The sequence below is a fragment of the Parus major genome, chromosome 26 (genome assembly GCF_001522545.3).
Source record: "Parus major isolate Abel chromosome 26, Parus_major1.1, whole genome shotgun sequence".
NCBI classification, from domain to species: domain Eukaryota; kingdom Metazoa; phylum Chordata; class Aves; order Passeriformes; family Paridae; genus Parus; species Parus major.
The window spans coordinates 4,078,747-4,092,267 of record NC_031795.1 but is presented as its reverse complement, the minus strand read 5'-3'; the positions used below and the strand labels follow the sequence as shown (position 1 = coordinate 4,092,267).

Genomic DNA, 13,521 nt, shown 5'->3' with positions numbered 1-13,521 from the left:
ATCCCACTAATCCCATCCCACCAATCCCATCCCACAAATCCCATCCCACTAATCCCATCCATATCCCCAAGGATGGTGCCAGGCTCTCTTCAGCAGCAGGACAAGGAGCCACAGATTAAAATAAAAAGTTTAATTAAAATAAAAAGTTCAGCCTCAACGTGAGGAAGAGCTTCTGTTCCCTGAGAGCAGCAGAGCCCTGGAGCTGCTGGGGAGGGAGTGCAGTTCCCCCTCTGCTGACACCTGGATGAGTTTCTGTGTCACCTGCTCCAGGTGACCCTGCCTGGCCAGGGCTGGACTCCAGAGGTCCCTTCCAGCCCCAAGCATTCTGTGATTCTCTCAGTGCAGTATTAACTCAGGGCACAGCCCCAGTCTGGGTTTTCATCCTCTCCATGTGCAAGGCACTGCTTTCCTGAGGGGAGATAAAGAGTCAGGTCCTTCCTCCGATAAAACTTGGCTGTTTGTTACCCAGAATTTAATCTCAGCACTAAAAACCCCCGTTTCAGAAAGTGACACAGATTCCAGAGCTGTCAGCAGAGAATGGAGCAGTCATAACTGCAGGACATGACAAAATGAAGAATTTACTGTGGATTTAACCGTGCAGGCTGCTGATTTGTGGCATCCTCATCTCCTTGCAGGGCTCAGGGTGTGATCAGAAACCAGCTCTGAGCGCAGCCCTGCTGGTTTGCAGGAGTTTGTTATTTACACAAGGGCTTTGAAGGGCTCCAAAAGGTGTGAAGTTACCGATTTCCCTCTTCCACCAGGGCTCCTCCCGGGTGGATTTGCCTGCACTTGCATTTCTCTGTACCCACTGCTGGCAGGGTGGGATGGATGGCTCTGGCTGCAGCCAAGGAATGCTCCAGGCTCGGATTACAAAACCAGCCCTGGGAGACCTGACTGCTCTGCCTGGCTCGGGGCTCTGCAGGTTCCTAAGGAGCTGGGGGGGAAATACGTGACAATCAAACGGGATTTTTATTGACAAAAATCATAATAAAGTCATAAATAAGGGGCAGATTAAAACCCAATGGGTTTAATGCTGATGGGAGTTTATATTTTGCCTTTTTGAGTACCCTGAGCCCAGTTGTTACAGTGAAAATGTAGTGAACAGCTCCTGTTGTCTTGGTGTTTCCCTCTCCTTCCGAGGCTTTGGTTGATATAAATCAGATTCTTTGTTTTTTCAATTAGGCTCTGACTGAAGTTGTTCTGTCTCCTCTCCCTGCCAGAACCTTCACTCCATTGTTTCACTGGAGAAGAGTCTGGGGACAAAAAGGAAAGAGGAGGGGGAAATAAATAAAAAAAGAGGAGGGAGAAAAACCCAAGCTGTGTTAAATCAGAGTTTTTCTCTGTAGTATCTGCTCAAACACCATCCAATAACCATCTTACATATTTCCCCAACTTCACAAGGAAAATCTGCCTGGCCTCAAGATAGAGTGGGAGGTGTCAGATTTCTGCCTCTGCTTTCCTCCACCATCCCTTGACTGATTTACCTTCCCCACCCCCTGAAAAAGCTCTGAGGAAGCTGGAAAGCTGCAGCCAAAAGTGTGAGTCACAGCCAGGCTGAGCTCTCCTGCTCCCCAGGGAGTTCTGAGCACCACTGGACTCTCCAGCAGACAGGGTGGATGCCCTGAGACAAAACCCCCGTGGTTTTAGCTCAGAAGTTCTCTTTGTATTTATCTGTTAATAGCTGCAATACTTTTTAAGAGGAAGGAGAAGGGCCAGATTTGTTTCCTACACGTGTTTCTGGCATTTTCCTTGTTTTCTAAAACTCCTGTGAAATACATTTCTGGGAACAACTCAGCAGGGAAACCAACAGTCCATGAGGATTTCAGCATTCAGTGTGTGGCCCATCAGCCAGTGTCCAGGCCATCAGCAATTTACCCTCCCGAATTTCACGTGCCAAACAAACCACAAGAATGGGCACCAGTGCTTTGGTTTCTGTTCTTTGCTGCAGTCTGGGGCTTTTCTCTGCAGCCTGGGCAGCATCAGGAGCAGTGAAGGGCCAGATCAGCATCAAGGCAGTGCTAGCAATTATTTTGCTCCCCGTTGCTGGAAAATGTTAGTGATCATTGGCCGCGGGATGCGGCGCTGCGCAGTTCGGTCCTTGACCCGAGGTCGGTGTTTAGAAAACAAAAACGTTCTCAGAATCTGCCTTTTGTCTGGTTATTTGTGTGTCTGGGCCGTGCCTTCACCGGGCTCCTCTGCTGTGCTTGCAGGACATTGAAGCCACCATGAACTCGGCCCTGAACGAGCTGCGGGAGCTGGAGAGGCAGAGCAGCGTCAAGCACACGCCCGACGTCGTCCTGGACACCCTGGAGCCGCTGAAAACGTCCCCGGTGGTGGCCCCCACCTCGGAGCCCTCCAGCCCCCTGCACACCCAGCTGCTCAAGGACGCTGAGCCGCCGTTCCAGCGCAGTGCCAGCACGGCTGGGGACATTCCCTGCACCTTCAGGCCCGTCAAGTCTGTTAAAATGGCCACGCAGGTGAAGCCGCCGGCCACGCGGCCCAAACCCGCCGTGTTCCCCAAAAGCAGCGCCACCAGCCCCAGCGTGGGCTCCTCTGCGCCCCAGCAGCCCCCTGACAAGTCCTGTACTGTCTGATCCACCCCCTGCTGCTCTCTGGGTACAACTCCTGCTGTTCCAGATGAGGAGAACTCTGTCAAAGACATTAAAATTCCCCTTTAACGAACGCTTGGGCTGAAGGTGCGTCGTGAGCCGCTCCTGAGCGGCGACAGCCTCGTGCCACGTCCCCAGGACAGCTCCTGCCACGCTTGGGGAATCCACAATCCACGATCCACTGTGAAGCTGAGCAGGAAAACACCAAGGGATGAGCTGGAATTTGGTTTCGATGCCTCGTTCGAGTGTTCGGCCGCTGGAGGGAACATTTGGTGGTGTCCTGTTTTTGGATACTGGTGTAGTGACTTCTATATTCTGTGTTTCATTTACCACAGGGAAACAATAGGATAGATTTTAGTCTATTGCATGTTTTGGTGCCACTGGTTACGTGGAGCTTGGACATGCCTGTTTCTTGTGCATTATTATTATTATTATTATTATAATTATAATTATTATTATTATTATTATTCCCTCGCCCGCTGGTGCCACGGTGGTTAAGGGTCTATCTCGACTCCCATCACATCCTCTGATTTTGTTTGTTTCCTCCCCCTCAGGGCCAAAGCCTTTGGCCATCCAGCCTCATGCTTTAGTTGTCATGGAAAAAACAGTTTACTCTGGAACACTCGTAGATTTTGTGGAGTTCTACGTAAGATGTGTCTGTGCAAATATAAACAAACACGTTCCTGAGGGCTGGGAGCACAAGAAAGAGCCCAGTTGTTGCTTATGGACAATCCTCACAATTTCCCCCTTTGCTCTCCCATATTTAAAAGCAGTTTTTTCGTTTCCAGTCTCACTTTCAGCCCGTGGGAGACTGAATGTACAAAAAACACAACATTTTGAGAAGGAGCTGCTCTGCTGGGAGCCCACCCCCAACACTCACCCTGCTGGTTTGCCCGTTCCTCAGGACAGATCCTGGCCCCAAGCCCAGCACCAAGCACTGTCAAAACTGTGTAAAAACTGTCAAAACTCCGCTCAGGAGTTCTCCAGCTCCCTGCCTTGTCCTGCCCTGGGCACCTCTGCTCTTATAGAGCAGTGCAGGGAGCTCTGCTGGGGACAGACAGCACCTCTGGAGTGGCTTCCCTCCTGCTCCACGCAGGACTGACCTGTGAATGAATTCTTTGCTATTATTTGTATTTATCTGTAGCCAGCAGCACCCATGGACTCGTTTGTGCTCCACCAGGAGCTCTCTTGCATTAATTTAATTTAATAATTGAGAGGAGTGCAGGCTGGCTGACCCCCAGCTCGCCTCATTCCTCAAATCCTTGGCTTTTCCAGGATTTCAGACCAGCTGCACCTCTTAGGCTTCCGTCAAAAACAGGACCAGATAAGGAAAGTCATTCTTCTCACCCTTCTAAGCCGAGTTTCCTTTCAGTTTCTGGGTTCCTGGTGACTGCAAAGTCACTTTAGTTGGCACTTGGAAAAAGAAGAAGCAAAGAAGAGTTGCTGAAATGTCTTTTCCTGATGCATTTAGGATGTTCCTTGGAAAAATGGAACGGGGTCTTTGCGCATCCCTGTCCATCCCCACACGCACAACCCCCTCTCTACAGAAGCAATCAATCCCTAATTAATGACTTTCCAAAAAAAAAGCCAGCTTCCCCTGGGCCCTGCATGAAGGACACGTGAGAATTTGGGGAAGGTTTTGGGGAGAACATTTCTCCTTTCCCCATTTCTCCTGAGCTTTCCTGGGGAAGCCCCACGGTACGAGCGTGACTGTCCCTGCCCCTCCAGGAGATGCCACCAGTGCCACCAGCGACCTTTGCTCTCAGGTTCTGATGGACTTCCACCACCAAGGAATCACTTCTTCATTTTGGGGAAAAAAAAAGAAAGAAATAAAATGATTAAACTCGTAATTTTTTGCTCAGGCAGAACTTTCTGGCATTTCCTTTTTTAGTAAGAATTTTTTGGGTTTTTTTGATTTCTTTTTTTATTTTTTATTTTTTTGGTCTGGAATGACCGAAGTTAATCTGTGTCAAGAGCAGGATCTCTGTAAATTGACTTTGCCTCGTTTTAATGCCTTATTTTCTTTTTATATTTTTATGCCTAGCATTCAATATTCCTAAGAATGAAGTGTTCAGCCACGCACAGCACATTGGAGGAGCTGCTCTTTTCCAGCTTCAAAGTCTGGAAGTGTGGAATTAGATGGAAACAAAATAAAAAAAAAAAAAAATAAATATATATAAAAAAGACTTCAGGTTACTGTAACAGCAACTGTCTGTATCTGAATTATTTCTCTAGCATCCACAGCTCTGGGACAATCCTGCTGCCAAGGGCTTGGCAGGATCACCTGGATATGGAGCAACTCAACTGGAATTGTGGTGTGCACTGTGATTGACACAAGCAATAGGACAGGACGAAGCTCGTCCTTCCTCTTCCTCAGAAGAAGGCAAGGCGATGAAAGCAGAGAATCACACGTGAAATAACGGGGGAAAAAGGAGATTTTTCAGCTTGTCCTCGCTCTGTGAACGCACAAGGCTGAGAGGACTGTGCTGGGAGTGTTTCATGAGCAGGAAAGGGGGGAAGGAGCAGCTGGGGATGTTCCCTCCCTGCGGATCCGGGAGAGGAGCACGCCGGGCTTTGCTTGGGGAGGTACAAATGGCACTCCACATCTTCACATCCCGAGGAAATGTTGAGCTCTTCCACACAAATCCTCTTCTCGTGACTTCTGTTGTGTCAAGTATAAAAGACGAAGGAAGTGTTTGATAACTGGAATTACGTCTGTCTGTTCCATAGTGCTTTGTATGAACCTTGTTCATCAGGTGTTGGATTGAAATAGTCCGAAAGAGAAAAAAACAAACAACAAAACACTTTTAAAACAAAATACGATTTTAGGTGATCGATCTGAATGGTTTCTGAAGCTCAGACCTTTTCTGGGTTATTTCCCTAGTTGGGAATGGAGCAGTGTGCTTTAACCATTGCTTAATTTCTGCCTCTCTGAGGTCATCCAAAGTTTATGAATTGTAAATTTGTCCTTCACGTCCGAGCAGTGGGACACAATCAAACCCTCTCACTTTATCTCTACTGGGTATTTTATTGCAATGAAAATTAGTAAATAATTAGAGTGCACTGTGACAGCAGAACAAACAAACAAACAAACAAAAAGTTGTTGTATATGTCTGTATTTTGATACCTGTTCAAAAGGAGTCTTTGGGTTTCCTGTGCTGAATACCTCATGTGTTGGGTTTTGGGAGGTTTTGTTAATATTGTTTTTATTTTATTTTTAATTTTTTTTTATTATTTTTTTTTTCTTTTATTAAGGCAAGATCGTTCTTGCACAAAAGTAGGTTAAGATAACCGAGTTCTCATAAATTTATTTACTGAATCAAAACACTTCAGCTTGGCAAGAAATCCCATCTGTGTTAATTCCCCACCTCGCACTCGGTACGGGGCTGACCCGGCGCACTTGGAAGAGCTCCAGCAATACTGGGACAGGAGAAATTCCTTGCAGGTGGAGTTTGCTGCCTTATTTCTCTTCTTCTCTGTGTCAAAAACCTCAAATCCAGTGGATGGTGGCGTAGGTTTGGGGATTTACGGAGTTTTTGGGAGATTTTCCTCCGCAAAAATCGGCGTCTCCGCTTCTGAGCGCCGCAGATCCTTCCCTGGGCTGGGGGCTCCGTGTGGAGGGGACACTTCCAGGAGGTGATGCTCGCAGTGAGGAATCAGCAATTGATGGGAAAACGCCCCAAAAATCCGCACTGGGACAGTTTGATTCCACGAGAGGCTGAGCTCAGGCCCCTGGGCACGGTGGGAGAGGAAGGAGGTGGCTCTGTGTCCCCAGGTGAGGGGCACCTGTGCTTGGCAGGACCAAGCCCGGGGTGTCCCCCAAACACTGAACTCACCTGTGAGCCAAACCGCCTCAAAAACCGCTTCAAAACCCCAGGAAAACGGGAGCATTGGGGCGTTTCCATCGCTTTGGGGCCTGTCCAGCACAGAAAATCGAGCTTAACAAGCCGGGGATTTATTTATTTTGAGATTTTTAGCTTTCACAAAAGTAACCAGCCCTTTTTTTGGGCTTATCTTGGCTAACGAATGCAGCTGGGGGCACAAAGCTGTTCCTTAGTGCTGGCAGCACAAGAGGTGGGAAGGAGGGAACGTCCTTCCCCAGGGACGCTCTGGGGAAACACCGAGCACTTCACGGACTGAACTTTGGGCTTTGAGCTCTTCCCACATCGTCTCTCTCTGTCTCTGTGTCTGTGTGACAACCTGGTACTTGAAATAAGAAATAAAAATAGAAATACTTGACCCTCTGCCTGGTGCCTGCGGGGCCGGGATGGCCCCGGCTGTGTCACGCACAAGCGGTTCCGCCCACCCGAAGGCAGATGAATTCTTTTCCAGGCTCGGTTCTAGCAGCAAACCATCCATTTGGGTGGTTCTAGAGATGCCAAAACTGCAGTTCAAGGCCTGGAAAATGCAAGGGTTTTGTTGGTTTGGGTTGTTTGTTTTTTTTCCAATTAAATTTTGTGCTTCCTCTAACGAAGTTTGGGGTGAAAGTGTTTTTAACGATGGGCCAAAAAGAGGCGAAGGTGGGGAGGGAAGGAGGATTCCTGCTGTGCTGATACCTGATCTGCCAAGCTTCACACAGGGTAAACAGCGAGCAGTTTGCAGCAGGAATCGTAGGTGGGCACTGTGGTAACCTTCCCCCTGGACTCCCCCAGCCTTTCCTCCAGGCTGAGACGTGAGGAACAACCCAAGCCCTGGGCTTGGGCTGGTGAGTGTGCCAAACTGCTGGAGCAATACTCGTGAGCAGCAGCTCCTGCCAAAGCCCAGCTCGATGTAGCTCAGACAGGGCGATGGCTGAAATCCATCTCTGATCTCCAATTATCCGTTTTCTGATCTCCAATTATCCATTTTCTGATTTCTGAGGCAGGAAAAGCGGGTTGCAAAACGTAGGAATTGTGGTTTTCTGCCTCAACCTGGGGTTGTCAACAGCGGTTGTGTCATGGTGGGATGGAATGTTCTTGCTAAAACAAGTTTCCACTGTTTCATGTCTTCTACACCAATATATATATGGTGTATATATTAAACTGTGTAAAATTGTACTTTGTACATAGAACTCTGTACAATATGGAGGTACAGCCTTTTTTTTTTGTTGTTGTTTGGTTGTTTTTTTCCCCCCTCCCCCCTTTTTGGTACAGTATTGTACAGTATTAGGAGTCGATGTGTTGGAAGTGTTAAATCCATACTGGGGCAACAAAATGTATCCATTGTCATTAGCAATAGTTTTGGAGAAATAAATGTTTTGGGTATGGTGGAAACACTGACCTGAGGGTGCTGGTGTGTGATGTCCTGGGTTTGAGAGGGACAGAGGGGGGAGCGTGGTCTGGGGGGGTTCTGGAATGCCCAGGAATGACGTTGGAGGTGAGGAAGGAGCCAGGAGCACACGGTGGGCACGGGGAGGAGGGGGACACCAAGATGTAGTGATGGGACAAAGCCCTGAAGCTGAAGGAGAGCAGAGTTAGATGGAATATTGGGAAAGAATTCTTCCCTGTGAGGGTGGGCAGGCCCTGGATCATCCCAGGCTGTTACCGCTGAAGATCAATAGATCACGTGGACACAGGCTGAGGTGTGGTGCAGAAAGAGCAGAGTTTATTTTCCCTCCCAGGATTTATAGGCTTGTTACCATGGCCAGGGATGGGATGGTCAGGATAACACTTTCCCCCTGCACTGGCCATGAGAGATGCCCATCACAAGACGTGGAACAGAAAGAATGCACACATATCTATGTTTGCAGTCACTGTCCTGGGAAAGTCTTAGAAAACCATGTCAGCAATCTCAGAAGCTGAGCTTTCAGGCGACACCAGGCCAGGCTGGAGCACCCTGAGATAGTGGAAGGTGTCCCTGCCGTGGAATGCAGAGAGATTTTAAAGGTCTCCTCCAACCCAAACCATTCTTTTGTGACCCCAGTGACTCCTGATTCCGTGTTCCCCCAGCCTGGGCTCGCACACACCCACCACAGCAGGGTTCCCTGGGGTGAACACTTCCCTGGCAGCCACCTGATCTAAAAATGCTAAGTCTCCATCATCTTCCTGCAGAGAATGGGCCCCCAACTGTCTCAGGAAAGAGGATTTAAGATTGAGATTATGGATTTTTTATCATTGTTATCATTTTTATAAGTGTTATCATTTTTATAATTGTTATCATTTTCTCCCATCTCAGGCCTTTTTCAGAGCGTGGAGGGGGAACGTGCCAGGGCTGTGTCATTTTGGCTTCCTTTTATTAAAATTCAAAGGAATGCCTTACTTTCAGTGAGGTTTGATGTTTAACTGAGGCATTTTGTCTTCCCTGTCCCTGGGGTGAGCATCCCTGAGCTCCCTGTCCTACATCTCTTGTAGGGAACAGCTGGAAATCCGGGATGCTTTTACTCCAAAATCACATTTTTACTCCAAATCACCCCAGAGGCAGCTGGGCACGCTGGTGGTGGCTTTTTCTTTCTAAAACATGAGGCAGGAGTCAGCAGCGGGGTGGCAGGGACAGCAAGAGATTTTGGATTTTCCCTTGGGCAGTGATTTCCTCTTAAACCCTCAGCACAGCACGGGTGGGTCCGAGCCTCCCTCACCAACCCCATTATTGTGGTTTTTAACAAAGAAACGCCGTGCTGAGCTCTGGGAGGGTTCAGCTCTCAGGGAAATGTCACAGGTTTGTGACAGTGACACCGTGGGGACACCGCTGGGCTCGGGGGGCTCTCGAGGTTCCTGCTTGTCCTTTATTCTTCGGGCTTTGCTGCCACCAGCTGGAACAATTAATTCTCGTCACAAATTGCTCTCAAGGCCGGGATTTTTTCTCTCCCAGCCTGTGCCAGGTGCGCTCTGCCACCACACCAGGGTTTATCCCCTGTGGGCACATCCAGGCCTGGGGTTCAGATGGGACTGGGGAGTCAGCTGGGAGGAAAATCCTGCTGATGGGGCATCCAGGGAGAGGAAATGAGCTGGGAATTTTAAAAGGATAGCAGAGGGAATTTTAAAAGGATAGCAAAGGAAAGGATAATGGGGCTAGAAGAAGCCAGGGAGGTGTTGGGGGTGAATTCCCTGCACTCCCAGGCTTGGCCATGGGGACAGACTAGTGACTCTGCTTTAAGGACACATAGAAAATAAAACTAGACACAATTTCAAGAAGTCACCCCGTCCCCTTCTCTTCCTGTCAGCTGAGCTGCAGCAAAATGACTTCAATCAAAGCGATTTCAGGTTTCCTGTGGTTAAACCGGCGTCACTGCGCTCCCGCAGCTGCCGAGACCCTGCCACCCCTTCCCAGCCCCGGGCATCCCTGGATCACCTCGGGGAAAGGGCCAGGCTGTGCCCTCAGTCAGGCTCTGAGGCTTTTCCAGGCTGTCCCACCCGCGGCTGGGAAAATGGAGCTCAACAGGAATTAAGGGATAATTAGGGGTGGAGTTTGTGCGCAGGCTGGTGAAGTGGTGTCGGTGTTGGTGAACTCTCAGACCTTTGGAGGCTTTGTTGGTGAGGATGGAGCCTTTGGAAACATCCACGCCAGCCTGGAGTAATTCCTGACCGTGGGGCCTGTCACTGGTCCTGCCGAGCTGGTCACGGTGAAGCCGGAGTGAACAGGGACAGGAGCGGCCCCGCTCTGCCCGGTGCAGGCAGCAGAGGGCCTTGAATCCCACATCCCACCCTGCATCCCGCCCTGAATCCTTCATCCCACCCTGCATCCCGCCCTGCATCCCACCCTGCATCCTGCCCTGCATCCTACCCTGCATCCTACCCTGCATCCCACATCCTGCATCCCACCCTGAATCCTACATCCCACCCTGCATCCCACATCCTGCTCTGTGCCCTACGTGTCACCTGCATCCCACATCCCAACCCATCCCACATCCCACCCCACATCCCAACCTGTCCCACATCCCACCTTGTCCCACATCCCACCTTGTCCCACATCCCACCTTGTCCCACATCCCTCCCTGTCCCGTATCCCACCCTATCCTGCATCCTACATTCCAACCCATCCCATATCCCACCCTACATCCCACCCTGTCCTACATCCCATCCTGCATCCCGTATCCCACCCTACATCCCACATCCCAAACCGTTCCGCATCCCACCCTGTCCTACATCCCACCCTACATCCCACATCCCAACCCGCATTGCACCCTGTCCCGCATCCCACCCTGTCCCGCATCCCACCCTGTCCCGCATCCCACCCTGTCCCACACCCCACCCTGTCCCACATCCCACCCCGCACCCCCGACAGGGACCCCGAAGAGCTCGGTGTCATCTTTTCCAGGTGACGCTGTGTCGGAGCAGGGGTGGAGCACAGACAGCGAGGGCTGCACACCGACCCTGCCCACGGATCCCGACCCGGCTCTGCTCCCCAGATCTCCGCTGGCAGCAGCAGGAGCTGCCGGAGGAGCGGCGTGCCGGGGATGGCTGCAGGGCTGGAGCTGTTCTCTCGAGCAGGAAGCTGAGGCATTTCCTCCTGCAGCGGGGCCGGGCGGGTTTTGCAATCCGGGGGTTTCGCTTCCCGGGCCGGGGAGGCGCCGCTCGCTCCGCGCTCCTTCTCTCCCGACTTCTGGCATCTCTCGGGGGTTTGCCGGCAGCCCCGGCGGGTCCCGGCCGCGCTGAGGGTTCGGTCCATGCTCGGGCTCGGTGCCGGTGCTGCCGGGGAGGGGGCCCGGGGAGCGGCCGGGGCCGGGCACACGGGGCCAAGGGCCGGGGCGAGCCCCGCGCTTCCCGCTGGACATGCAGAGCACCCCCAACTACCTGTGGAGCACCGAGGACCTCCTGGGCCAGGGGGCCACGGCCTCTGTCTACAAAGCTCGCAACAAGGTGAGCGGGGGCAGCTGGGGGGGCAGGATCCCCAAAACTCCGGAGCCCCGGTGGTGCCCCCCATCCCTCCGGCCCCACGGGATGCCCGAGCTCCCCTTCACTCGCCCTCCCGGGAGATCCTCGCCTTGGCACCAGCTCAGGCGCTGCTTTGGGTTTTATTTTCGTTTTCCACGGGGCTCCTTTCCCCGGTCCGCGGGTCCGGGGCGGCTTTTGGGGCTCTCCCAGCCGGGTCCCCGCGTTCCCGAGCGGCGCAGGGGGAAGAAGCTGTTTTCCGGGGAATGCCCAGGGTTTTGAAAACCCCATCCTTGGCCATTTGCATAGTTCATGCAAGCACTTGCCAGGCTTGGAGCGGGGCTCTCCTCCCCAGCCTTTGAAGTTTATTGAGCAAACTGCGGGAGCGGCTGCGAGAGCGGGCTGGGAACATCCCCATCCCTCGGGAGCTGCCAGCCCCGGCCCCGGACGGGGATTTTTGTGGGGCCGAATAAACACAGCGACATTCAGCACGTGGGTGCAGGGACAGGAAGAGCAGGGAGGTGAATAACAGCGGATTGTTTGTGCCGTCCTGGTTCGGAGGCATCATTTACATCCCGAGCCGGGTGTGGGAGCCGTGGCAGAGCTCCTGGAGCTGCTCTGCACATCAATGACATCTCCTCGTGTCTCTTTTCCCTCTTTTTTTCCCAGAAATCAGGGGAGCTGGTAGCCGTGAAGGTCTTTAACAATGCCAGCTACCTGCGGCCCCACGAGGTCCAGATGAGAGAGTTCGAGATGCTGCGGAAGCTGAACCACAAAAACATTGTCAAATTATTTGCCGTGGAGGAGACAGTGAGTGGGAACCCCCTGGGAAACCCTCGGGGTGACCAACCCAGCCTGGTTCTGCCTGGCTGGGGGGACAGGCCAGCTGCAGGGACAGGGGGCTGAGCCCTCCTGGCGTCTCCCACCGCAGGGCAGCAGCAAGCAGAAGGTGCTGGTGATGGAATATTGCTCCAGTGGCAGCCTGCTGAATGTGCTGGAGGACCCAGCCAATGCCTTTGGCCTGGCTGAGTCCGAGTTCCTCATCGTGCTGCAGTGTGTGGGTGAGTGTGGGGGACCCCCAGCCCCTGCCAGCACCACTGGGACCCTCCAGCTGGGGACCCCGTGGTGCTGGTGGGACCCCGCAGGCACCAGCCCCGGGCGATGGGGTGAGGAGTCAGAAACTGCAGCCCTGAGCAGGGTGAGCTCTGTGCTGAGGGCTTCTCCTTGCTCTGGGAAGCTGCTGTGGCGACGGACCCTGCCACATCCCCATCCTCTCCACCCCCCCAGTCACACCAGTCACCACCACTGCGGGATTTACCCCCTCTCCAGCCCTTTTCTCATTCCTAAATTCCACCTGACCCCGCTGGAGCCCGGTGCCGAGCCCCACACACCTTTCCCCGCAGTGGCAGGGATGAACCACCTCCGTGAGAACGGCGTGGTCCACAGGGACATCAAACCCGGCAACATCATGCGGCTGGTGGGGGAGGACGGGCAGAGCATCTACAAACTGACGGATTTCGGAGCCGCCCGAGAGCTGGAGGATGACGAGAAGTTTGTGTCTGTCTATGGGACAGAGGAGTACCTCGTGAGTAGGGCACGTCCCAGGCTGCTGGCCCGGGGGAGCCCGGTCCCTGTCCCTCAATCCCACAGGGACCTGGGAGCAGCAGGGCCTTGGACAGCCTGGTCCTTTGGAAGGGGAGAGGCGCCGTGATTTGTGGCAGGGGATGGTTTTGGGGAGAACCCAGAGCTCCGTTAGAGGAGATGATTCTTGGGGAGGATTCAGTCCTGTTACAGAGGGGATGATTTTTGGGAGGATGTTACAGGTGATTTTTGGGAGGACCCAGAGCTGTTACAGGAGATGGTTTTTGGGAGGACCCAGAGCTGTTACAGATGATTTTTTGGGGAGGATTCAGTGCTGTTACAGGTGATTTTTGGGAGGCCCCAGAGCTGTTACAGGTGATGGTTTTTGGGGAGGATTCACTGCTGTTACAGATGATTTTTGAGAGGCCCCAGAGCTGTTACAGGAGATGGTTTTTGGGAGGACCCAGAGCTGTTACAGGAGATGGTTTCTGGGGAGGACCCAGAGTTGTTACAGGTGATTTTTGGGAGGACCCAGAGCTGTTACA

The 13,521-nt window shown here is 52.3% G+C and overlaps 3 protein-coding genes across 3 annotated transcripts in view; 2 read left to right on the top strand and 1 right to left on the bottom strand.

The window, feature by feature from the left end:
* Nucleotides 1-7,867, top strand: part of SRGAP2 (SLIT-ROBO Rho GTPase activating protein 2) — a 104,440-nt gene extending 96,573 nt beyond the window's left edge. The window contains exon 22 of the mRNA XM_033519847.1: nucleotides 2,211-7,867. Coding sequence (XP_033375738.1) covers nucleotides 2,211-2,594 — 384 coding nt within the window. The 3' untranslated portion in view covers nucleotides 2,595-7,867. The remainder of the gene's footprint in view (nucleotides 1-2,210) is intronic.
* A 509-nt stretch (nucleotides 7,868-8,376) lies between these two features.
* Nucleotides 8,377-11,192, bottom strand: LOC109022977. The gene is made up of 3 exons (XM_019009031.2): nucleotides 10,800-11,192; nucleotides 10,041-10,137; nucleotides 8,377-9,336 (listed from the first exon to the last, which is right to left on the bottom strand). Exons 1-3 carry the CDS (start codon nucleotides 11,190-11,192, stop codon nucleotides 9,128-9,130), a joined length of 699 nt encoding a protein of 232 aa, XP_018864576.1. The 3' UTR covers nucleotides 8,377-9,127.
* The window catches only part of IKBKE (inhibitor of nuclear factor kappa B kinase subunit epsilon), an 18,632-nt gene continuing 16,207 nt past the window's right edge, over nucleotides 11,097-13,521 (top strand). Inside the window, exons 1-4 of the mRNA XM_015650419.3 lie at nucleotides 11,097-11,383; nucleotides 12,065-12,205; nucleotides 12,327-12,456; nucleotides 12,799-12,980. Of these exons, the coding sequence (XP_015505905.1) occupies nucleotides 11,297-11,383; nucleotides 12,065-12,205; nucleotides 12,327-12,456; nucleotides 12,799-12,980 (540 nt within the window). The 5' untranslated portion in view covers nucleotides 11,097-11,296. The remainder of the gene's footprint in view (nucleotides 11,384-12,064; nucleotides 12,206-12,326; nucleotides 12,457-12,798; nucleotides 12,981-13,521) is intronic.

Coding starts and splice junctions, on each gene's coding strand:
- LOC109022977 (XM_019009031.2), bottom strand. CDS start 11,192: ATGGACCGAACCCTCAGCGCGGCCGGGACCCGCCGGGGCTGCCGGCAA. Junction 10,138..10,799: donor CTTCGGGGTCCCTGTCGGGG/GTGCGGGGTGGG, acceptor CACCGTGACCAG/CTCGGCAGGACCAGTGACAG. Junction 9,337..10,040: donor CACCAACAAAGCCTCCAAAG/GTCTGAGAGTTC, acceptor TAATTGTTCCAG/CTGGTGGCAGCAAAGCCCGA.